Source organism: Macadamia integrifolia, chromosome 5 (assembly GCF_013358625.1).
Source record: "Macadamia integrifolia cultivar HAES 741 chromosome 5, SCU_Mint_v3, whole genome shotgun sequence".
Taxonomy (NCBI): Eukaryota; Viridiplantae; Streptophyta; class Magnoliopsida; order Proteales; family Proteaceae; genus Macadamia; species Macadamia integrifolia.
Window position 1 is genome coordinate 16,274,635 of NC_056561.1, and position 25,858 is coordinate 16,300,492.

At 39.6% G+C, this 25,858-nt stretch overlaps 1 protein-coding gene across 1 annotated transcript in view; it reads right to left on the reverse strand.

Annotated features, from left to right (window-relative positions):
• The window catches only part of LOC122079333 (protein CASP-like), a 47,835-nt gene that overhangs the window by 2,463 nt on the left and 19,514 nt on the right, over positions 1–25,858 (reverse strand). The window contains exons 8-17 of the mRNA XM_042645715.1: positions 25,522–25,577; positions 24,955–25,120; positions 18,783–18,875; positions 16,186–16,314; positions 15,856–15,975; positions 15,522–15,602; positions 2,819–2,926; positions 2,564–2,707; positions 2,376–2,474; positions 993–1,072 (exon numbers count right to left, since the gene is read on the reverse strand). Coding sequence (XP_042501649.1) covers positions 993–1,072; positions 2,376–2,474; positions 2,564–2,707; positions 2,819–2,926; positions 15,522–15,602; positions 15,856–15,975; positions 16,186–16,314; positions 18,783–18,875; positions 24,955–25,120; positions 25,522–25,577 — 1,076 coding nt within the window. The remainder of the gene's footprint in view (positions 1–992; positions 1,073–2,375; positions 2,475–2,563; positions 2,708–2,818; positions 2,927–15,521; positions 15,603–15,855; positions 15,976–16,185; positions 16,315–18,782; positions 18,876–24,954; positions 25,121–25,521; positions 25,578–25,858) is intronic.

Below are 25,858 nucleotides of genomic sequence, written 5' to 3' on the forward strand. Positions count from 1 at the left end.
GGGGGGGGGGGAGAGGGGGGAGTATTAATAGGGTTTACCAATAGTGGTGTTCTGGTTATTCTATAATCAGAGTTATGGGTAGTTGTGTACAGTTTAGTTCTATTTATGTCCTTATAATGTCACAGTTTTATAGTTTAAGTAGATGACTGGGGGTCTCCTCTCTCCCTTCTTTCTCTCTTAGTATTTCTCCTTCTTCCTCTCTTCCTTACTTGCTTATGTGCTGATTTCTTAACCTTCATACAGTTACAGATACCATTGTGACTAATGTTCAAATTACTGCTCAGTATAAGAGCTTTTCTGATGAATATGTGGCACAATTAAATAAATGAGCCAATAAACTACAAGCATGGTTCTTAGAGAGTACGACTGCCACGCTAGAAGTTACCCTGAAGAAGGTTTACCCGGAAGACCAACAATGACAATGGTCAGGCCAGTAATGTATTGCCATCAAATACAGCTTCTAAGATCCTATTGGCTCAAGACCCTCCCTTCCACCATAACTCCTAATCTCACAAATGAAAGTTGGCATGGTTCCCTTGATGAAGAATGTGCCCCTAGAAGAAATTCAGCAAATGTGAAATGGAAAAGGTATTCAAATTTTAGGACCTTCCATTGCCCCAATCATTTTCATTTGCAAGACTTCCCAAGCCCCTCAAAAATTTGAGACCAAGAGGTCCACCAGAATTCCTCAATTTTTCTATTCCCATGTAAACTAGACCAAACTAATCAAATGGTACATAAGCAGTTATTTCTAAGCAGAGACGGCTCTTAATACGCATGCAAACTAATGTTATATATATATATATATCAAGAAAAGAAATTTGTGTGCATATACAGTAACATAATCAAGTACAATATGAAGAAAAACTCCATAGCAAATAGCATACCTAATAATCTCATTGAAAAAAAAAACATTCTACCAATCAGATAGCAACAGAAAAAAGTAGTGTTCTAAAATAACCTCACAGAGGGAAGAAACTCTAAAAGCTTACTTGTTACCCAGAAGAAAACGACCGCTGCTAAGTGTGATTTTATCCCTGAACCCCAGTTCCTTGTACCTTTGGTCCCTTTCCTATTTTAAATAAAGAACTTTTATAAGTTCAAAACTTCCAAGGAAATATAGCTTTAGATGACAAAGGCTACATCAGAACTTGTATATATGTCAGTTCAAAGCAATATCAACACAAAAAGAAAAGCACTAAAATGTTCAGAGGAAATTCTTGAGTTTACAGTTCTAATATTCTGATTACAAAGATTTTTTTTTCTTTTTCTTTTAACAAAGCAAATGCGGCAATTCAGTACATGGAAATATCAATTTGGACACAGATTCTAAGGACCAAACAGAGCATCAGATACCCCGGGGGAAATCCTCTGCACAAAGTAGGAGAAAATTTAGGTAACTTTCAACAGGAAAGATCCCAAATTTGCACAATTAGAAAGAATTGCCAAGTCTATATAAGGACAGCTCCATTCTCAGAACTCTGCCATCTTGTATACTGAGAATTTGGTTTTCTATGGGCCGTATATAATTTTCACAGAAGGTTCCACATCAGAGACCCTATTCAAACGTCAGATGGTGACACCTCTGCCTCTGTCCTGGTTCAGAATTTATTATTGCTCCTTCATTCTAAAATAGGGCCAGAATCATCTAATTACTTTAATACTCATATTGTCAAAGTTATGAAGTGAACATATAAATAAATGGGATAAAGTACGTTAAGGCCCATTTGATAACGTTTCAAGAAACGCGTTTCTGCCGTTTCTGGACAAGTTTCTGTGTCCAGAAACGGCGGAAATGGAACAAAAAGCATTTGATAAAACTGTTTCGTTTCACTTGTTTTCAGAAATAGAAATTGAAATTTCTACCTATTTATGATTCAAGAAACGACCCAGGCGAAACAAGTTCGCCTGTTTCTGGAAATGACTCGTGGCCATTCTTTCGATGGTTACTATTGACTTCCAGAAACATGACTTATCAAACACCTTCAATTCCGTTTCTGTTTCTAGAAACGGAAATTTATGTTTCTACCGTTTCTTGAAACAGAAAAGGCAGAAACATTATCAAACGGGCCCTTAAGAATATAGTTAAAAGTAGCAAAATTAAAATCGATAAATCTACAACTTATGTTAACATAATGAAATATCCAGAACAAACTGATTGAATGTGGCCAAGGCATTGATCAACACAAGACCACAGGAAAGATCTCAGAATAATATTTTTCTATTTATCCCTTTTGGAACTTTATAATAAAATTGAAAGGAAAAAATAACTTGCCATGCCCCGCGTCCATGAACTGCTCAATCCAAGATGTAAATGTAACTTGCAACCAAATCATAAAATTATAAAGCTAACAGAGAAGAAAATTAATGCAAACCTTTTTCGAGAATGCTGCAAAAGGATTTATGTCATCTTCATATATCTTTCTGTACTTGGATTCGACATCTGAACTAAAGCCACTTTCGATATCTAATTGCTGAAAATGACACATAACAGAGAATGAAGTTAAAGACAAAGACCGATTTGCAAAAAGAAGTCACTAAAATGTGCAACTTTGAGAGGTACCTTCTTTGATCCTCTGGATACAAGTTTTTCTTGGTTGTAGTCCTGGACATAGCGAATCTTCCCATAAAGTTTCACGTTATCAGCTTTTGTTTTTTCCAATTCTTCTGTTAGCAGCCCTATCTTCTCCTTCAACTGCCTCACTTCCTAGTGCATTTGAAGTTCATTGAAATCATGTGGATAAAACCAGTATTCAGATGTGAGAAACATAGAAAAGAAGCCATCAGGTGCTTATTCTTTGTTATGTAAACTACATACCTCTTCCGTCTCTCGCAAACGAGTCCGAAACCGATCTCGCTGATTACAGATCACCCTAAGCATTGAACTTTGATCTTGATCTGAGGAAACATGCTTTTGATCTGCATTCTGATCCGGGAAAAATGGTTGCTCAGTAATCAAGATAAATGTATAGGCATACAAGAAGCATTTACTAGACCACAACAAAGTTCAGTATCACGCAAAGTTCAAATGCGATTACAATACAAAGGACTACACCAGAATGAGACTCACCAATAAGATTTTGACAGCCCAACAACAAAATTTACTGAACCAATGGCTCTAATGGGTTCTCAAGTGAAGGATGACAGTGTTGGGACATAGGGAGACATGAAGCAAATAAGTGAGAAATGAGAAGGCGAACGAAAAAACTTTTGAGCTGAATCTGTACACCTACCGAAGAAATGAGAAGGTGAAAAGAATATGAGGGACGAAGATCTCAGTTTAAGGTTACACAAAATCAGGGACGAAGATGTCAGTAAGGTGAAAGGAATGTGAGGGTGGAGTTTCAGGTCAAAAGGAATGAGTTTCACAAGAAATAAGAGAGATAAGTAGACAAAAACATAGAAAAATATGAATTAGGGTATCAACTGAAGGATGTAAATATGAAAACGAGGGGATTTTTTTTTTTTTTTTTGGTATAAATGGGAAGGGGGAGATGTCTACTTCACTCCCATCCTTCATCACTTATGATTTCATTAGTAGAGTACGGCATCTAAGGAATCAAAAAATTTGGCAAGGATATAACAAAATACAGTGCTGGGAATTGAAGAAACTCATTCAATTGTCATCACTTTGTGTGTAGCTCCTGTATTTGCAAGAATAAAAGGGTACCATTTAATTGACAATTGAACGAGTTTATTCAATTCCCACCAAAATATAGTGTTGGGAATTGAAGAAACTCGTTCAATTGTCATTATGCCATCACTTTGTGTGTAGCTCCAGTGTTTGTGATGCAGATTAATAACTAAAATAGGCTTGTTTTATTAGGAATAAGCCTAGGGTTGGGTTGTCTATGTGTTGGGCCTTCAGTCCATGTGGTTTGGAGTATATTGGGCCACTTTTATGGGTCTAAAAGAGGGGCTCTAAGATTGAGTACGGGATTACTAGTTAGTTTCCCTTTTAGTTGGGCTTTGATGGGGTTATTTAGTTTCTAATTTCAGTACCTAGTTAGTGTCTAATTTTCAGTCATAACTCATAAGTTAGTTTCTAATTCCAGTCGTTTGATTTCCTAGTTTACTTTTACAGATTTAGTAACTAGATGTTAGTATCTTTATTTCAGTTTTTAGTAACTATGAAGTTACGAAATTGTATCACCGCACCCCATCATTATTATAAATAAAGAAGAGGGCTCCCATTAAGCCTCGAACGATTTTATGAATAAACAAAATTGTTGCTGTTGCAATGTCTCTGCTGAGAATACTTTGTGTCTGATCAAAGTGGCTGGGTTTGGTGTTTGATCCAAGCGACTCCTTGTGGCGTAAAGTCCAGGAGGTCTCTTCAACTATTTATTCTTTCTTTCTTTTCAAAGTTAATTGCAAGGTTTTTCAAACCAGGTAAGGGATCTGAACTGCTTTTGATTTCTGGTTCTGAAAATTTCAAGTTTCTCTCCTGCTGCCCCTACACTGTTCTGAAGATCCAGCCATTCGATGGCTCTCTTTTTTTGATCGAGTGTTAAGATTATATAGAGGGGAACTCGACCTTAATTTGAGGTTCATCAGACCAGGGAATCTGCAGTTATGGGATTTCTCCTTATTCTGGCTGATCATAATTTCTGCCCAGATTTGCGAATCGATTTCTGTTGGGTGTTGCTGATTGGTTGCGGATACTATTCCTCATTGATTTGACTTCATTAGTTGATGATTTCAGTCCTATATTCCCTGCTGTTTATTCAGTTACAGAATTGTCAATTTCTGAGATCGATTGTTTGATCTTTAAATTGTTATCAGTTTGGTTATTGTTCTGTTATTGGAATCATTGGGTGGTTATTTGGTTGTTCCTTGGTTTAAACTTTCCTGTAGGTTGGGTCTAGTTTGACTTGTCAAATCTAGTCCTACATTAGTTTGCAAGAATAAAAGGGTGCCATTTAATTGCTTGAAAATCAGATGAATTTAGCACCATGTACAACGGCTCTCAGGCTAACGGCTCTCTAGCAGCTCCGCTCTCAAGGTTCCCGGTGATCTACCCCCATCTCCATATCAGGCTGCGGCTGTGGCTAGGGTTCAGATAAGTAATATCTTTATACCCTAACACCCGGTGATCTCCCGATCCTCCCTCTTTCCACTCAATCGCTATTTCCCTCCAAATCTCTACCTGCCCCTAGCTGCTCAAGCGACTCTAGCTCCTGATTACCTGACAGAATCATCGGCCCCCCTTCCAATTCGCCCTCCCCTCATTTTTCTCTCGCAAAGACTCTCCTCGTCTCCGAGATTACCAAGACCTAAATCCCCTCTCAATCTCCCTCTGCCTGACCCTATCCCTGCCCTCGATTATCTCTCCCTATTTTCCCTCTTCTCCAAGACTATAAAGACCTAGATCTTATCCCACCAAGCAACGGATGAGCCCATTGGCGAGTAAGCTGATCTAGGAGCACTCTCCCCCAGTGGTCGAGCTAATCGTAGAGCACCGTTGCCTTGACTCTGTTAGGGGCACAGTAGTTTGATTCTCGATCTCTCTGTCTGACCATATCCCTGCCTTCAATTCTCTCCCCCAATTCTATCTCACTTGTGCATCTCTCAGCCATCCCTTACTCCGATATTTGTCCCACATCTCTCCCTGCTCCCTCCCCTCAATTCCTTCTCTTCTCTCGTCTCCCTCGCAATTCCCCCCTCTGCCCTAGCCCTTTCGCTGGACCATCTTCACATTTCCTTACCCACACCTGAGACCTATCGTCCTACTCCCCACCCATATCCACATCACCGTCACCCAAACCCTCTTCTGCCAAGTGAGTATTTTCCTTACCCCTCCAAGCCCACTCCCCTACCTGGTTCCTGACACACCCCTATCCCCGCCACTAACACATACCTCTGGTCTGAGCTGCACCTACCTGATTTGGACATCTCCGGTCAGCTCTGTAACCCTCGGTAGTGTGCAGCTCTGCACCCAACCACTTCAGTGGGTTGTAAGGGATATTTACATTTTGCATGCTCTTACTCCCACATTATTTGTTTATTTGTTAGCACTTTAGTGGGTTGTAAGGGATTTTTACAAATTTTTATGCTTTTACTCCCACATTATTTGTTTATTTGTTAGCTTGTTAGTAGCTCTTACTCCCACAGTATTTGTTTATTTGTTGGCTTTGTTAGTTAGTTAATCTTTGTTAGCAAGGTACTATGCCATAGTATTTTAGTTAGTGTCTCTAGTATCTTGAGAACCGAGTATCACTGGTAATTCTCTATCTCTTGTTTGTACCCCCTTTATTCCCATAGTATCTATCATTTTATCTATTGTCTACTAGTTTGTATTTCTGCTCATGCTATGTTCTAGTTTAATATGTCAAGCTCTTTATCTGTTTGTTCGTTAGTGCACCCATTTTGTCTAGTAGCGTTTTAGCTTGTTTTGTGTTGCTTGGGCTGTTTTAGTTTTGGCTACGACTTAGTCAGCATAGCTGGTTTGATCTTTTCACACTAACTGCTTATGGTATATGCTCCTTTTATTGCTGCTTTGCTTGATGTGCTTGATTTGCTTATTCATGATTGCTTATTGTATATGTCAGATCCGATTTTCTGTCTAGGTCGATGTTAGTTTAAGTCGCATATTTCTTTGTTCATCTGTTTACATGTACCTGTGAGATTCATTGTTTATTGTACCAGGTCTTAACCTTTACTTATTTATTTATTCATTAAAATTTATTGGTGCATCAGGTAGGCGGCCAACACCTTATTGCATTCAGCCAATTACCTTTTGCATGGATCCTTGCATTTTTTTTTATGCCTTTCTTTTCTTTGTTCTATGCCCTTTTTGTCCTTTTGCTAGGGCATCCACGTAAATGATAAGCGGAACATATTTTCTTTACAACTTGTACAAGGGAGAGTCAAGAATGTTGCCCACAAAAAGAGGATTAGATTTGCTTCCTGGAACATTGGTTCATTGACAAGTAGGAATTGGAGCTGATAGAATTAGGAGGAGGATTAACACTGCATGCATTCAAGAGACTAGATGGAAGCGTTATAAAGCAGATGTTGGATGATTTCAAACTCTAGTATTCGGGAGACCAAAGTAGTAGAGGTGGAGTTGGCATAGTGGTGGATAAAGACTTCAAGAACGATATTGTGGATGTTAAAAGAGTAGAGAGGATTCTATCCATTAAGCTTGTGTTAGAAAAAGAGGTTTGTCAACATAATTAGCGTTTGGATGAAAGCAGCAAGCTACAATTTTGGGAACACTTGGATGATTTTATGCATGGTTTTGGCCCAGGTGAAAAGATTATTATGTGAGGCGAATTGAATGGACACATTGGTAGGGACAGGTGAGGTTCATGGAGGATATGGAGTTGGGGAGAGGAATGAGGAGGGAACCTCAATTTCGGACTTTGCGATAGCCATTGTTAAAAGAGTAGATATGACCTATCCATTGAGAACACTTTCTTCGCTACAAGAGAAGAGCACTTGGTTACCTACAAAAGTGGGAAACACACCAGCCAAATAGACTTCTTCCTTACCAAAAGATCCAACAAAGGGTCTTTTACCGATAAAGTGGTGAACCAGCCAACTTGATGTGGACTGAGATGTTGGATCACATTAAGAAAGTTGCTAAAGAGGTACTAGGGATGACTAGGGGTACTCGACTGGCCCCTAAAGAGACTTGGTGATGGGATGAGGAAGTCCAGGTAGCCATCAAGATTAAGAAGGATAGTTTTAGCACCACCATCAGCCATCTCTAGAAGGAGCAGAACCTTCGTAGATGACGTCCAATTCCCGTTCTTATCATAAGATTTGGAATGCCATCTATATTGATGTTAGCTCCAAGCTTGCTTCCCTCCCCCACTATAGGGTTAGAAACTCCCCAAGGAACAGACTCGTTGTCTACTGGGGGCCTTTCCTCTTCCATCTTATCTCCCCCTTCCCCCCCCCCCCAGATGATGGATCGTTTCCCTTATTCTGGTTTAGGGTTATGAGGGTAATCTTGTCTTATTTTTATTATGGTACAATATATAAAATAGAGGGGAAACCTGCGATTATTCTATTATGGTCTAATCGCAGGTTACTCCTCTTTTTGGGAGTCTTTCGATCACATCTCTCTCTCTCTCTCTCTCTCTCTCTCTCTTTTCTCTTCTTTTCTTCTTCTCTTCGTTTCTTCTTTCTCTAGTTTGATTACAGATATCTGAGATTGTAACATGGTATCAGAGCTTCTGTAATCAAATCAAGCTTTTCAAAATCCTCCCTATTGATCTTGGTTTTGCGCTGAAATCTTCTGGTGTGCAGCCACCTATTGCTGCATCTACTATGTATTAAATCACATAGAGTGATTTATTAGGTGTATGGATCGTGCTCTATTGGTACTATGCTGAAGATTTGAAGAAATTGTACCACAACCATCTTCTACTTTTGTTATCGAACCCGGGTCTCTTGGGTGAAGCTAGATATCCAGTCGTTGTGGTTCAGGTGTGGTTTGCTGTTTTTATTTGTCCTTCCGCGACCCTATTTGTCTACTTTATTTTTTTTTCTCATGTTGAGACCAAGTCTACTACCTCTGTGACTACTACATCTGCCTCGGACAATGTCAATGTCCAAATTACTTCTATTAAGCTCAAAGGAAGCTCAAATTACCTACTTTGGACTCAATCTATGAAGGTTTACCTTATGGCTAAGGATAAACTCAAGTACACTACTTCTGATTCTCCTTCATCATCTGAAAAGGGTTATGATGAATGGATGAAGGAGAATGCTTTAATTTTAATCTGGTTGTGGAATAGTATGGAACCAGAAGTCGCTGCCAATGTCATGTTTCACTCTACTGCAAACGGAGTATGGGACGATTTGAAGGAAACTTACTCTCAAGAAAAGAACATGACCCATATCTATGATATTTATGAGAAGTTGTTCTAGTTTCGCCAGTCTAACAGATCTCTTTCAGAGTATTATACTACTTTCAGGGGAATGGTTGAAGAACTTAATGTTTTCCAGCCCTTGACCACAGACATTGATAAATTGAAGGCTCAACCGAATGAGTTTTTCGTTTTCAAATTATTGGCTGGTTTGAATAATGATTTGAAGGCAATGAAGGGCCATTTACTTGCAGGCGATACTGTTCCTACTCTGAATGACACTTATTCGCAATTGCAGCGTATCACTTCATCAACTAAAGCTGATCAGTCTTCTAAAAACAATTCTGCCTTCCATGCCAACCGTGGACGTGGTCGCGGTCATGGATTGGCTGGTCGAGGTTCTAGTGGACAGCCCTCTGATCATGCAGCCCGCCAGTGCACTTATTGCGGGAAGCCCAACTATACTATAGAGACTTGCTGAGCAAAGCATGGCAAGCCAAAGTAGGCATCCCAGTTAGCCAATTATGCAATGTCAAATAATGGTACTGACACAGTGTCTTCCGTTGATGCTAAACCGAGACCTTCAGGAGATTCATCTACCAGTCTACGCGATGGTCTGCGAGATGACGTCAATCAGTTGCTCCGGTGCTTGCACACTCTCGAGGCAGCCTCTAATACATCCAATGGTGGGTCTACATCCGCTGCCACCTTAGCTCATGCAGGTACCTCAGCCCTTCTTACCACTACCTCTACCCCCTGGATCAAGGATTCAGGTGCCTCTGCTCATATGACTGGTAAGTCGTCACTTTTTAAGACTTTTTCCTCTAGTACCAGTTCTACATCAATTATTCTAGCCAACGGTGCTTCCACACCGGTTCTAGGCCATGGTATTATCTCTCCTACCCCCTCTCTGAATTTATCTTCTGTGTTACATGTTCCACAATTTCCATTAAGTCTTCTTTCTGTGAGCCAGCTAATTAGTTCATTAAATTGCTCAGTAACCTTCTTTCCCTCTTACTGTGTTTTTTAGGATATTCACACGAAGAAGACGATTAGTGGAGGGTGTGAAAATGATGGTTTATATTATCTTAACTGTGGCTCTCCTACTTCATCTGCTGCTACTACTACTATTGGGGATGTGACTCCTTTCCAATGGCACTATTGTTTAGGACATTTATCTTTGTCTAGTTTACAACTTTTATTTCCTACTTTTAAGTCTATGCTTAGGTTAGAATGTGAGGCATGTGAGTTGGGCAAACATCATCGTGTGTCCTTCCCATCTCGCTCTGTCTCGTAGTCCGTCTTTATTTTCTTTAGTCCATTCTAATGTATGGGGTCCTTGCAGAGTTAGTAATAGATTTGGTTTTCGCTATTTTATGACTTTTGTGGATGATCATTCTGGCCTTATATGACTTTACATGTTAAAGGACATATCTGAATTTTTATCTGTGTTTCAACAATTCTATAATGAAATAAAAGCTCAGTTTGGTATTTTAATTAAGATTTTTCGTTCTGATAATGCTCTAGAATATGCTCAAAATGATATTTCTGATTTTTGTGCTAACCGTGGGATGATACACCAAACTAGTTGTGCATATACCCCACAGCAAAATGGGGTAGCAAAGCGCAAGAACCGGCATCTTCTCGAGGTAGCTCGAACTATTATGACTCAAATGCATGTTCCTAAGCATTTTTGGTGTGACGGGGTTTTGACTGCATGTCACTTGATTAACCGCATGCCATCTTCAGTTCTCTCAGAAAGGTCTCCCTTTTTTATTATGTTCCCTACTTTGTCAAGTTTTCCTATTCCTCCCCGAGTCTTTGGGTGTGTGTGCTCTGTTCATAATTTGCATATGCAAGTAGATAAACTATCTTCTAGGTCTCCTAAGTGCATTTTTTTGGGTTATTCACGTACTCGGGTACAAGTGGTATGACCCTATTACTCACAGAATCTTTGTTAGTGCTGATGTGACTTTCTTTGAAGGCACATCATTTTTTTCTCCTCAAGTGTCCCAGTCTAGTATGGAGTGGTCTTCTTCATCTTCTCCACCAATTCCCTCCCTCATACCCTTCCCTGATGTCCCTAGTGCCAGTGACTCACCTCTCCTACAGGTTTATCAACGCAAGAAGAATGTTGGACAACCAAGTGGAGAAACCAATACTCCAACTGATTCACTTCCTCCTCCACCGCCTTCCTCTGATGAAGCTCCTCCTCCGCCTGATGACTTACTAATTGCTCAAAGGAAAGGTACACGTTCTTACACTAAAAAATCTATGGTTGTGTATCCTATTGATAACTTTGTTTCATTGTCTCATCTTCCTTCTTCCATCCATGGTATTGCCCTGTCTCTTACTACTAATCCTATTCCCCGCACCCATACTAATGCCCTAAGTATTCCTGGATGGAAAGCTGCCATGGATGTAGAAATAGATGCTCTCTTGAGTCATGGTACTTAGAGTCTAGCAGATTTACCTCCTGGCAAGGATTTGGTGAAGTGTCGCTAGGTGTACACTGTTAAGTACCACTCTGATGGCTCTGTTGAGCGGTTGAAAGCCCATCTGGTAACCAAGGGGTATACTCAAACATATGGAGTTGATTATTTTGAGACTTTCTCCCCGGTTGGTAGACTTAACTCTGTTCGTCTACTTATTTCTCTTTCTGTCAACTTTGATTGGCCCTTGTTTCATTTGGACATCAAGAATGCCTTCTTGTATGGTGATCTACAAGAAGAGGTGTATATGGAGCAACCTCCTGGTTATGTTGCTCAGGGGGAGAATAAAGGTCGTGTGTGTTGCTTACATAAGGCTATCTATGTACTTAAACAGTCCCCTCGGGCATGGTTTGACAAGTTCAGTGCTACCATAGTTACTTGTGGATTTTCTGTGTTATTCTGATCATTCCGTCTTTGTTCGTTGCAGAGGTGATAAACTAGTTGTCTTGGTAGTTTATGTTGATATTATTTTTACTCGTAATGATGAGGCAGGAATTTTTGAAGTGAAAGCTTATCTACAGCAACACTTTCAGACCAAAGACTTGGGCCAACTTCACTATTTTCTTAGGATTGAGGTGATCCGATGCAAGAAAGGGATCAATCTATCTCAAAGGAAATATGAGTTGGATCTTTTATCTGATACTGGTATGCTTGCATCCAGACCTGTTGATATCCCTATGGATCTTCACCAAAAGTTTGGTGTTAATGATGGCGAACCTCCAGGATGTGCATCAGTACAGGAGTTTGATTAGCAAGTTAATTTATCTTACTATGACTTGTCCTGACATCTCCTATGCTGTTGGAGTCCTCAATTAGTTCATGCAATATCCTCAGAAAGCTCATTGGGATGCTGATGTCCGTGTTCTTTGCTACCTAAAGGGTGCTCCTGGAAAAGGCTGATCTATCGTCCTAATCGGCATATGGAACTAGTTGGCTATTCTAATGCTGATTGGGTCGGCTCTGCTAGTGATCAGAGATCTACTACGGGTTATTGTACATTTGTTTGAGGTAATCTGGTTACATGGCGTAGCAAGAAGCAGACCACCATTGCCCGATCTAGTGTCGAAGCAAAATACAGAGCTATGGCTCATACCACTGCTGAGTTAATGTGGCTCCGGTCGTTGACCAAGCCTATGAAGATATATTGTGACAACCAAGCTGCGGTGTACATTGCTAGTAATCCGGTCTTCCACGAGAGGACCAAGCACATAGAGGTGGACTACCACTTTATTCGTGATGCTTTTCTGAAGAAGCTGATTGAGACCCCTTTTGTTCCTTCATCAGATCAGTTGGCTGACATGTTCACCAAGTCTCTTTTTGCTCCTAGTTTTCATTATGGTTGTACCAAGCTGAGCATGGGTGATGTGTATGCTCCAGCTTGAGGAGTGTTGAGAATGACGTAGGATTAGCGCTAGTTCTACTAGGCCGATAGGGACAATTTTGTCCCATCGGCCCATGGTTCTAGTTTAGGGTTATGAGGGTAATCTTGTCTTATTTTTATTATGGTAAAATATATAAAATAGAGGCGAAACCAGCGATCATTCTATTTTGGTCTGATCGCTGGTTACTCCTCTTTTTGGGAGTCTTTCGATCATATCTCTCTCTTCTCTTCTTTTCTTCTTCTCTTCATTTCTTCTTTCTTTGGTTTGATTGCAGGTATCTGAGATTGTAACATTAAGGATTGGAAAAGAAAAACACTAGGGAAGTGGAAGATAAGGAGAGGTATAAGGCCATAGAAACGAGGCAAGAAAGATCGTGGTGAAAGCACAGGCAAAGAAATATGATGAATTGTCAACAATCGTAATACAAAGGAAGGGAAAAGGTTAATAAAAGACAGCTAAAATACAGGAAAGGAAGAGTATAGATTTGATGTTTGATGTATTAAGAGTGATGATGGAAGAGTGCTTGTAAAGGGTGAGGACATTAAGAGGAGATGGGATAAGACAGCTCTAGTAGGAGTGGAGTGAGTATCCAGCATGAGTGTACACATCATAGATATGTATGAAAGATCGGTGTGACTGAGGTTAAGGAAGCCCTAAGGAAGATGAAAGTAGGTAGGACTCCAGGCCCGAATGAGATCCCTATTGAAGTGGAAGAGTTGGGACTATGCGGGGCCACCTGGCTAACCAAGTTGTTTAACAAGACTTTGAGCACTAGAAAGATGTTGAATGAATGGAGCAAAAATATTGTAGTCCCCATCTACAAAAATAAAGGCGATATCCAAAGCTACAATAACTATAGATGCATAAAGCTTTTAAGTCATACTATGAAATTATGGGAGAAAGTAATCGAAGTCTGCATAAGAAGAAAAACTAGTATATCGGGGAACCAATTTAGTTTTATGCCTAGGAGATCCACGACAGAAGCGATGTACCTATTGCGGAGGCTTATGGAAAATTCTAGAACCTACAAGAAGGATCTACATATGGTCTCATTAACCTCGAAAGGCCTACGATCGAGTACCTAGAGAGTCAATCTGGCATGCATTAGACAAGAAATGGGTATCAAGTAAATATGTGGACATAATTAAGGACACGTATGAGGGAAATGTTACTTGTGTGAGATATGTGTGAGGTCAAGGTAGTGAGTTCCCAATTACAATTGGGCTACATCAAGGATCTGCATTAAGCCCTTGTCTGTTACGCTTATCATGGATGACTTAACCAAGAACATTCAAGGAGAGTTTCCATAGTGTATTTTTTTGCAGTTGATATTATTCTAATGGCTGAGCCAGTGGTTGGGATTAATGATAAGTTTATGGAGATCTACCTTGGAATCAAGAGGTCTTAAGATAAGTAGAACGAAGATGGAGTCTATGATGTGTAACTTTAGTCGCTCAAGGACTAATAATGAAGTGGTGAAACTTGAGGAAAGAGATTCCTCAAAGCGACCTCTTTAGATATCTGAAGTCAACCATAACCAAGGAAGGTGAGATAGACGGATGATGTTTCTCACAAAATTAAAGTAGGATGGATGAAGTGAAGAGGTGCATCTGGAGTATTGTATGATCAACGTATTAGTCTAAAGCTTAAAGGAAAATTCGACAAGACAATCGTAAGACCGGCTATGATGTATGGGGTGGAATGTGGGGCATTCAAGAAACGTAATATACATAAGTTGAGTGTGGCAGAGCTGAGTATGTTGAGATGGATGTGCGGCAAAACTAAGAGAGACACAGTGAGGAGACCGGGTTAGAGCTGATTTGGGAGTTGCCCATTGAGGACAAGCTCTGAGAATGTAGTTTAAGGTGGTCTGGACATGTCCAATGAAGGCCTTGGGATGTTCCAATGCGGAGGTTTGATCAGATCCAGATGGAGGGAGCTAAAAGAGCTAGGTGCAGGCCTAAAATAACCATTGATGACTTGGTAAGGAAAGACATGCAAAGGCTAGGTCTTGATCCTAGTATGACATCAAACAAAGCTATTTGGAGGGTAAAGATCCGTGTAGCCAATCGTTTGAAGGTGGGATGTCCCGGAGGTGTTGATTTGCTTTGTTTCTTTTCTTTCTCTTTTTCCCTCTACTATCTTTTTTGTCTTTCCCTCTCGCGGATCCATGTAGCCGACCCCATTTATTTGGGACAAGGCTGAGTTGTTGTTATTGGAAAGGAGCTTGGGTTTGAATTTTAAGATGAACCTAGGTAGGATTATAAAAGGGTGAAAACAAAGTGGGGCGATAAATTTTGAAGAGGTTTTTTATAGAAAGATTAGAATCTCCCATAATCCAAGTTTAGCAAATGATGGAATCTAGGTCATAAAGTGGTTTTGATACTGGGCTCAGGTTGTAATGGATAGTATTGACTGGTTAATGATTTCTGATGAAGCAACAATTTATGGAGTTCCAGAATAATATGGGAAAATAAGAACCAACACAATGAGAAAATAGAGATTACCTATGGAACCAAAATGCATATTCAGCTCCAAGCAACGTAGTATTGGCAGTAAATTGGAATTCCAACAATCAATTTTGATAATTTAAAAATAAAAATAAAAAAGGAAAAAAAAAAAGAAAAAAAAGAAAGAAGAAGAAAGAAATTCATAGACGAAATGAATATCATTCAATTCTAATTAGTTATGATGTACAACAGATGCCATGCAAATTCTGGCAACTGTATTTACAAACAAGACCAAAAATGCTGCAAATTGAGCTCTGGAAGGAAGTAGTCAGAGTCACATGGAAAAGAGTTGATAGAGAAGCAAAAACAGATTACCTCAGATACCTCTGTTCCTCCAATCTCTTGAAGTTCCCAATCATCAAACAGAGTTCCTTTTCGATCTGTGGAGCTGTAGCCCTTCATCATAAAAATAAAAAATAAAACAACATAAAAGAAGATGAAAACAAAGCAAGTAACTGAAATAAATTACAACATGTTTGAATATCATATATGAAACATAGTAACATATATTGAAGAAATGAACAAAAGGAAGCGGGAGGGGGGGGGGGAGCATAAAAACGCTAAACCAACTGAAATTTCTACGTTCGATGCACTCAACTTCTGAACTTACAGCCCCTTACAGAGAATTTCAGAAGTTATAGGTCCAAACCTTCAATATATCATCTTCAAGTTTTGCTATTAACTTTTGCTGTTCGTTCACCTTTGCAGTTAGTTCTGCAACCTTAGCTTCTGCCATTTCCAACAGAGATGTTCTCTCAGAAAGTTTGACCTGAACGTAGTATAAAGATGTTAAAGTGGAACCAATATGATATGATACTAAGAGAAGAAATAACCATTATCTAATTAATTCCTGAAATTGGGAAAAGATGGAATCAGACCTACAGTATTTCCATTTCTTCTGGCCATATCTCTAATAGATTCAGTCTTAAGCAGACACACATTATGCAGAAAGAAATCCAAGCACTGAGACATTTCATACCTTCAACTGTGTGAGTTCATGTTCCATTTTCCGGTTCTTATCAAGAAGTAGGGTCTCCAATTTGCTCATTTCTTCTCCACTCGTAGCTAGTTCCCAATCTTCAGCCTCAATTGAATTATAGCCAACTGCCTGAAAACACAGAGAAAAAGGAGGTCAAAGATGTATGCCCAAACTGTTGGGAACCTAGAAGGAAATGCTTCGAGAAAATAATACATAAGAAATCTCAACACATAATCATTCCTGACATCTCAAAATACACCAGGAGAGGATGTGCTTTTTTATTCCCAAGCCAGAAAACACAATATTATAAGATTTCAAGGCTTAACTGACAAACGAATTAAGACGAGTGATGCAGGAAGGATAGGCTGCAAGAGAACAAACACTACCTACCCTACGGAGAGCCAGAACTGCAGTGATCAACATACAGAATAAGTGAACAGAATATAGATGAACCAAGAACTCTTAATCTGGCTGATTGACGGGGCTGGTAATATAGTCGAAGGCAAGTCTTTATGGGTTGATCAAGTACCTAAAATTTCACAATCATCAACTGCAAATTGGGAGAAAATAACAGAATTGGAAAATATAAAGTAATGAAGAAAAGAAAATAGAAACTAAGTGAACTAGCTATATCTTGCAATCCAGGGGTCTGATAGAATCCAGAATAAGGCTGAAGGCAGTAGCAACAGGAAGGAATGACATATTAAAATCTCAGACAAATCGGATGGTTAGGTGTTCCAGAATGTAGGACTGAAGATAACAACTTGCAGCTATAAAAAACCCTATTGCATGCACTATTAAGGTCTGGAAAAATATCAGGAACTTAGGCTATGTTTGGTAACCAAGAGAAGAAAAGAAAAGAAAAGAAAAGAAAATTTTCAAAATAGTACGAAAGACATAATAAGACAAAAAAGAAGAATTACACAATGATTTTTTATGTGTCTATCTCTCTCCTCAAATTCAATAGACATAATAAGACAAAAAATAATAATTACACAATGATTTTTTATGTGTCTATCTCTCTCCTTCAAAATAGTACAAAAGACATAATAAGACAAAAAAGAATAATTACACAATGATTTTTTATGTGTCTATCTCTCTCCTCAAATTCAATTTTTTTTTGAAAATTTTCTTTTCTTTTCTTTTCTTCTCTTGGTTACCAAACATAGCCTTAGAGGAAGAATTAATGAGATGTTTAGTCAACAAAGAGGTACTGAAGTTACCTGGAAATAACCCATGACAGAAAAGGTGTATGCTGGTGTATCGCAGGACAGCATTGAATAAAATAAAAGAAGAAGATTGACCAGGTTTCACCACCATAGGCCAAAGAAGAGTGCTTTTCCCACACTACAACCTATTGCTTCACCACAATATGGCTGCCAGTACTCCACCATAGGAGCACAAACTCTCACAAGAGCCATTCTTTCAATCGTCAAAAACCAAAGCCAATGAGGAAATCCACACTTTCTTGTATTTATAAATAAAGTAAATCAGTTACAAGAATAAATATTTCCATGTGTGGGAGAGTGTTATACAGCAATAGAAGCTTCCTAAGATGCTATTACTATGATGGAATTCTACTTCCTAAAAATAGAAAACTGAAAATAGAATCTACCTATCTAGCTATTGACTCAATAGCCATACAAGAAAATTGAAAGTACTGAAATAGAAAATAGATAAACTCAAAGATCTCCTAAAATCTCGCAGCTCCTAATCTTCCATTCCAGCTGTCCATATGGGACTCACACCACTGTTCACCTGAACAGTAACTTCCTTGAACCGCATCAACATGAATATCCATAAACAAATTAAGAGAACATATGAAAGAACTGAAAGCTTCTATGACTGGCAAAGAGTTGAAGTCTTGAAGACTTAAGATTTCTACAACATAATACATGAAAAAATATTTCTCAAGCGAAAACAGTATAAATGCACAAATTGGGGGCAGAAGGGTGTTTATACAATAGCATTGGCTATGTCCAGGTGATGTTGCAAGGGATTATTTCAAAATCATCACATGGCATAATCATTCCGTTAATAACATACCTTCATCTTCAGGGTACGCAATTATTTCTGATTACCAAGACATTCTTTGCAAAAAGTAAGGAAATACAAAGGTAAATAATATCATAATCTTAATCATATATAAAATAAAATTAAAAAACACCATTATCTCCTTGCTCCCTTTTTTACTATTGATTCTATACTATTTTTTTATGGATTAAAAAAGAAAGAAGAAAAAAAAAGGAAAAACAGTAGACCACCAAATTACCTTCAAGCACCAGTTAAGAATCCATTTCAAATCTGCGAGATCAAACTAATGCATGTACTAAATATCATAGGTTAAGTTCAACCTTTTCATCAAACCCTAACCATAAATTTTCCTTGCCTAGTAAGTTCTCAAAATGATAGTAAATACAAAATAGTGCATCACATGAATGACATTATGAGCAGCAAAATTTTTAGATAAGTTTGACTGAACATTGTAAACTTCTGTGAACAATTACAGAAACAGTCAAAGCAATTATGGCAATTAAACCAATACGGAGGAAGTAATTCAAGAGTCCCCAACAAAGTGTTAGGAGGAATAGAAGCACCTGCAATATCTTGACTTTTTTGCGCAGATCATCCACTAATTTGGTTGTGGGTCTTGCCTGAAGCTCCTTCTTTAACTCCCCAAGAGCAGTGTCCTGAAAATTAACAAAGAAAATTTAGAAAGTCTACAATAAGAAGCAACCATTGAAAATAGGAATCTAAATCACATAGAGATGGATACGTGTGTGTGTGTGTGTGTATATATATATATATATATATTAAAACAAGTGCTCTTAGACCTACTTCCAAAAATCAATGTGTAAATGGAGGATATTTCTTAGTAATTATTAACATCTTCAAGATTTTGAGTCTAATGTGCATGCTCTATCCATTTCCTAAAAAAAAAACAAAAACATTTGAAAGGACATTTCTAATGTCAGTCTCATTCCTGAGGAATTATCCTTTAAGAAGGTTCCACTGATCTCCAAAGGACAGTCTCTTCCATTCCAGCTGAGGAAAAAAAAAATTTTTTTGGATGAATAAATAATTCATTACCAAGGAGAGAGAATATACAAGGGAAACACGCCGGGGGGGGGGGGAAGGCTTAAGCCGACAAGGAGAAGCCAACCCAACAGGAACAAGAAATACAAAAACAAACTAATGCAAAGACAAGACCGACCAGCGGGGGGGAGGGGATACTAACACCTTCAAGGGGGCTGAAAGAGATCAACCTGAAGATTCCAGGAGTTAATGATGAGGGAGTTTTTTGGGGAGATAGGGACCTGCCTGGGGTGGCAGTTAAGAAGGGCTTAGGCTTTAGAAGTAACATCAAAGTAGATAGCTTTCCAAATCTGAAACTGAGAACGGGATTTAGGGGTCCATCTACGGATGTTGCACTCCATCCATAGATGGTTGATAGTAGCACAAAAAGCTAATTTTCCAATCGTATCACAAATGAAGGAACCCTAGAAAGTCATATTCACCCATACCCATTCTCGATCAAGGGAAAGAATAGTCCTGCAGGAAGGCCAACAATTGCCAGTTGGATAGGACCTTCTTCCAAACAAGGGAGGAGAAAGGGCAAGAGAAGAAGAGATGAGGGATATCTTCAACGCCTGAAGGGCAAAGGCATCAAGAGGGATTAACAGGGATGAGACGATGAATGAGGAAGGATTGGGTGGGAAGGCAATTGGACATACATCTCCATAAGGTGAAGCTATGTCTAGGAATATGCCCTTTGAACCAAACCAGTATGTGCCACGGAACAGGAGGGGAGGGAGTGCGAACATGGGTCCAAGCAGAGGTAGAGGAGAAGATCCCATTGGAGGAGGGGAGCCGGATGCATTTGCCATCCCTTCCTCGGTGTCCAAGGGGAATAAGGGGAAGGGAGGACCAAACATTAGAGAGGGGAGGGGGGGAAGAGGGGGGGAGACCATCCCATGGGAGACTTTGGCATTAGCAGGAAGACCCGAAGAGTAAATTACTCTAGGAGTAAGGATTTGAGATAAAATGCCTGAAGGGTGCCAAGGGTCCTTCCAAAGGGAAGTGGAATGACCATTTCCAACGGAGTAGGAAATGGCAGTCAAGGCTATGGGTTTGTACTCAAGAATCTTCCACCAGATTCAGGATGGGTCCGAGGTAGAAGAGGCAGTCCAAAGGGAGTGGTGCTTAAGCAGACCAACAAGGATCCAATCGACCCAGATACTTTTGTGCTTGGTCACGATTTTCCAGATAAGCTTGAGGATTCCAACTGAATTGGTATCTTGGATTCTCCTAATCCCTAGCCCACCTTCAGATTTAGGAAGGCAAACCTTCTTCCAACTGAGGGGTCTATGAAATTTGGAGGTGTCCGAGCCTTTCCAGAGGAAGGAGCACAAAAGATCTTCATAAGACTTGATCACCGATGCTGGAAGAACAAAGGTACCAGACCAATACAAATACATGGATTGGAGGACCGAACGAATCACGGTGATTTTCAGTGCCATCAAATCAAAAAAATCTCAGAAAGCCCCAGGACCTGATGGATTTAGTTGAGGATTCTTCCTTGCCGCTTGGGAAATTGCTAAAGTTGATTTTATTTGGGCAGTCGATAGCTTCTTCTTTCAGCTATCAAAAATCAAACTTTCAGACTTTCACTTGTCTGATTCCTAAGCATGATGGGTTGATAATGTCACATCCTTCCGCCACATTTCTTTCACTTATCCATAGTATTCAAAGCTCTTCGAGATCCAAGGCGTTCGAGCGCCTGCTAGGTGCTTAGGGTACAAGGCCCTCCTTACGAGTCGTCTAGGCGCTTTAGTATTTATTAAAATATTCTCAAAGATTTGAAAATCACCTCAATCTTAAAATTTCCACAAAAACTTTGGAATCCTTACTTATACATTCATTTTTTACTCCTGTTCCTTTTGGTTATAATAAAATAGAACATTAATATATTAAAAATTAAAATAAGATAAACAAATATCTTATTAAAGAAAGGGGGTTGAGGGCATTCCCAATGGATTCTGCCATAAATAATAATCAAACAAGGGGGTGATGTAAGGTAGTTTACCTAAGGCAAACAACCCCAGTTGATAGTAAACTCCAAACCAGGTCTCTGATTTACAGACTTAATACCCCAAAAGAACACAAAATCTGGGAAAATAGTGCTGAACCGCGAAGGGATTGATAACTCACAAGATGAGGGTCCAACGGACCACTACTCCAGGTCTAGTGTGGCTTAGGAACAAATTAAGATAACCCCCAGGTCTGGTCCAAGGTAGGCAGGCAGAAGGGCAAGGTTTTGACCCTAATCAGCTTCCCCAAGAACTCTCAACCTAGAAGTCACTTTTGGGAGCCCTTTTAGGGGTTTGTAGGGGACACCAAGGGGGTAACTTGACCAGGTTTTCAGGGCCATCTGAGGCCTGGATCTGCTACAGCAAGTTTTCTCCAAGTTTCCTTATTTAAGGCTTGAAATCAAGAACTTAAAGATCTCTCAGATCTGAGATCTGTTTGAAGAACCCCTTAAGGGTTTTGTTCAGCACCCTAACAGCCTCCTTCAGTCCAAGTTTGAGCCCCATTAGAGACTCTTACAGCCAACTGCAGGTCTCCCCCTATTCTTCCCTGTTTTGGGTTTTGTTCCAAATCTGGTTTCTTGAATTCTCTGCTTGTGGAGGCTTATTTGATTGGAGTTCTGGGATTATTCTTGGGGATTGTTGTTCAATCAATACCTTTACATTACTGGGCTGGCTCGATCAGCCTAAAGCTGGTCCTATAGCTGGTCTGGCTACCATCTTTCTTCTTCTGTAATATAACCCACCATGTGTGTCTACATCAGGGGGATAAGGGAATTAATATATAAAATAAGATAACAAATATCTTATTAAAGAAGGGGGGGGGGGAGCTGAGGACATTCTCGATGTCAATGGATTCTAGAAGCGGGGACTGGAGGGCCAGGGGGAACAGTGGAGAAAAAGCCATTCGTGCTCCTGAAAATCTGCTCTATGCACAATGTTGCAAGAATCACAACTCTGTGGCTGCCTGTTCTCAACGAAGCTGGGACATCGTTGAAGGAAGTGGCAGCAGTGCTGGAACTCAAATAGGTACAGTCCCTCCTCTTTCTTCTTTTTTTGTCTTTTATGGTAGCAATGATGGTGTGGCAATGGCTGCTGCAACTACTCTTCATCAGTAACAATTGTTGTGGCTGCCACCGCTACTGCTTCTTCAATATTCTTATTCTTCCTCCTCCCCTTCCTTCCATCATCTTCTTCTACTTGTTACACTGCTGCTACTGCTGTTATGGCACTGGCGGTGGCAGCAACAGTGGCAGTGTTTCTGTTGCTGTTTAGTTTCTTCCTTAATAGTGGTGGAGGAGTCAAGTTGCAGGGGTGAGCATGTGCTGCAGACACCAAAGCATCTTGGACAATAAGGAGACAGCTTGCCTTGGCCCAGATTTTCCACCCGGTGCTTACGTGTCCGCTTTGATGCACTAATCTTCTTCAAACAAGGAAGCTCATGATACCTTCTCGGTTATATATTAATCTCCTTAAATCCTTGGCATTATTCTCCGGGGCCTCTGGTAGCATCAAAGCCCAACTCAAAGACACTTTAGGCATTCCTGAAGGTTTTTTTTTTTTTTTTTTTTTTTTTTTTTTTTGGGATGGTGGGGTTGGGGGGGTTGGTGTTATGAATAATAAATTCATTACCGAAGAACAAAGAAAAGGGGGGTGGGGGGCAATGGGACAAAGGGAAACAAAATGGAAAATTCCAGCAACCCACCCACATTAGAAAGAGGGGGGTCCCAAAAGGCTACAATATGCTTATTTCTGGGAGAGTCAATAATCTAAAGGGGACCACTGATAGCTTGCTTCTAATGTTAAAGGAGACGGAGTTCCAAATCTACTGATAAGATCTAGAATTGGGAGTCCATCTTTTGAGGTTACACTCTAGCCCAAATATGGTGAATGGCAGCACCAAAAGCTAGCTTTGCCCACAAGTCACAAATAGAAGATCCACCAAAAGTCATATCCACCCAAATCCACTCACAATGAAAAGGAAGAACACGCCGTCTATTAGGCCAAAAACGACTAAGAAGCCAAGACCAAATCCTCAAAGAGAGGAGCAGCTGAAGAAGAGGTAATACACACCTTGAAAGGCATTCCAGTATAAAATACAAGAGGGAGGGACTGGTATGTGTCTTCCGAGGAGGAAAGACTGTGTTGGGAGGCAATAGGAAAGAGTTCTCCAAGTTGTGAAACAATAGTGGGGAATGTGGTAAGGGAACCAAACCAATTTGCACCATGGAAATTTGTGCCAACAGTGATTGACAAGTCAGCGTGTGTGGTTTTTAAAAGGAGAAATTAGTATCACTGATTCAACCCCCCCCCCTTTTCCGTGACAGCCATAGTTCAACACAATGCTGGCAGCGCTGATGCCAATTGAACTGACAGGTGATTGGCAAATAGGGTTTTGAAGTTGACACGAGAAACAAGGTTATTGGCTTAATGAAAATTGAAGGGACAGCTAAGGATGGATGGCTAAAGGGGTAGGTGAGAGACATGATTGCCAAAGAGGTGGTGGAAACTTCAGATACGAATACAGGGAATATGGATGAAGGATGGCTGTAAACTAAGGTTAGGACAGGAGTTCGTTGGGTGGAAAAAATGAAGACGACTGAAGCTTGAACTAATTGGTGGTATTTGATGGTAAGTTTTTCTTTTATTTTGGGTACTTGCAGTTGATGGTAGTTTTAGATGAAGAAAGGAGTAGAAGAGAGGATAAAAATATATTGACCAAGAAATCAACTTAGGTAAGAAGGAATCCAACTTGTGTCACCCAAGACTCCTTGCAGCAAGAGTATTAAGCAGCATTGCTGATTCATTCAATGAGCAATAAGTGTCTTTAGTGCACTATATATATATATATATATATAGATATATAGATATATAGTTTTCTCGTTAGCCAGTCCATCATGGGCAATGACTTGATCATATCTCTCTCTGATATTCAAAGTACTTGCCAAGTAAACATCTCCTATTATAACTTAACCACTCCTTGGTCATACAGCAATAAGGACCAAAATTGAAATCCCGCTTAACTCCATAGGGGGAGTTAATTAAAGTTCTGCCAATAGTAATAGAAAAACTGTAATCAAGTTTTAAGAACACTCATTTATCTGGGCCCCACAAGCCAGAAAAGAAACATAAGAAGACAAAAAATTAAAAGGGAGGAGGAACGCTACCAGTCTGCATTCCCCACGCCCAGACACAGCCCCCTGTTTTCAGGGGGGGCAGGGGCATCTTTTCACAGCCCCTGGAAACAGGGCACTGTGTCTGCGAGTGGGGAATGCTAGACAGGTAGCATTCTTTCTCCTAAATGAAAAAGAGGACAGCATATGTAGATTAGATGCCCTATACATTCATTGGAGAACCCATTCTGAACAATCTCTAGATTTTCTCCAAATCAGTTCGTCTCCCTGAACATCAGTCCAACTAAATGCAAGTAAGGAGAATCTGTAACACAAATGGAGTCAGAGAGTGTGCGCCATTGATGATGTAATTTAGAAATCATCAAGCACAACAGCTTACATACAAAGTGCAAAAGAAATATGAATGCAGAAAGCAGGACATGTTACAGAAGAACCTGAGGTACAGGTTCCCTCTCTAGCAAATACCATAATAAAACTAGACTCTCACATTCAACATACATAATATTTTTTGATAAATAGAGCTAGTACTGAAATAATGATTCAAGTACCTTTTCATTCAGTAATGCATTCAAATTCTTGATCTCATTAATGTGTTGTTCTCGCTCATTCAACAAAGTGGTTTCCATACTGTGAAGTTCCATGTTCAGTTCAGAGATTAACTTCTCTTTTGCGGTCAACGAACTTTCAAGTACACTATTTGAATCCAAATTCTCACTGCAAAAAGAGTGATCTCTTTTTAGCTGAAGAACATGCTTTAAAGTATTCACTAATGATGCTTTCTATGTAAACCATAAAGCTCAAATTGACAGTTTTAAAATGACAAACAAAAAGTACGTTAAGTACCACTGGAGTCTCCAGAAAGTGTAGTAAGTACTATAATAGCCTTTCTAAGCAGCACTGGAGACTCTAAATTTGAAAGATGTAATACTTGTCGACAATGGTGAGTTGTAACTCATCAGTAGCAGGAGACAGTGACAAAGTTTTCATACATAATGCAAAATGATCTATAAGACTGCATGTTGGGTTAGTTAGTCTCAATGGTTCAAATATGACCTGACATAAAACTACATTTACCAGGTCTGACTGTCTGATATTGGACAACTGAAGTAACTTACGTTTTCTTATTCCCAGTTTCCCCATTGGTTGATTGCAGCTGGGAGCGCAGGAGACCCTGTATAGAATGACCACCCGAAAGAGAAGTGCTTCAGTTCCAACAATTCATTATATTAGAGAAAAATAACCACAAAGTAGGATAAGCATACTATCTTGTCACTCATTGTGGTGAAAAATAACCGCGAGTAGGATAAGAAAACTATGAATGTAAAAGGGAAAATTAATGGTTGCTTGCAGTATGGTTCAATCGTCCTGGTTCCCAATTTTTCCTTTAGATGTAATTTTAGGAGAAAAATCCTAATTTACAATTTTCAATGGTTTCGTTGACTACATAATCCA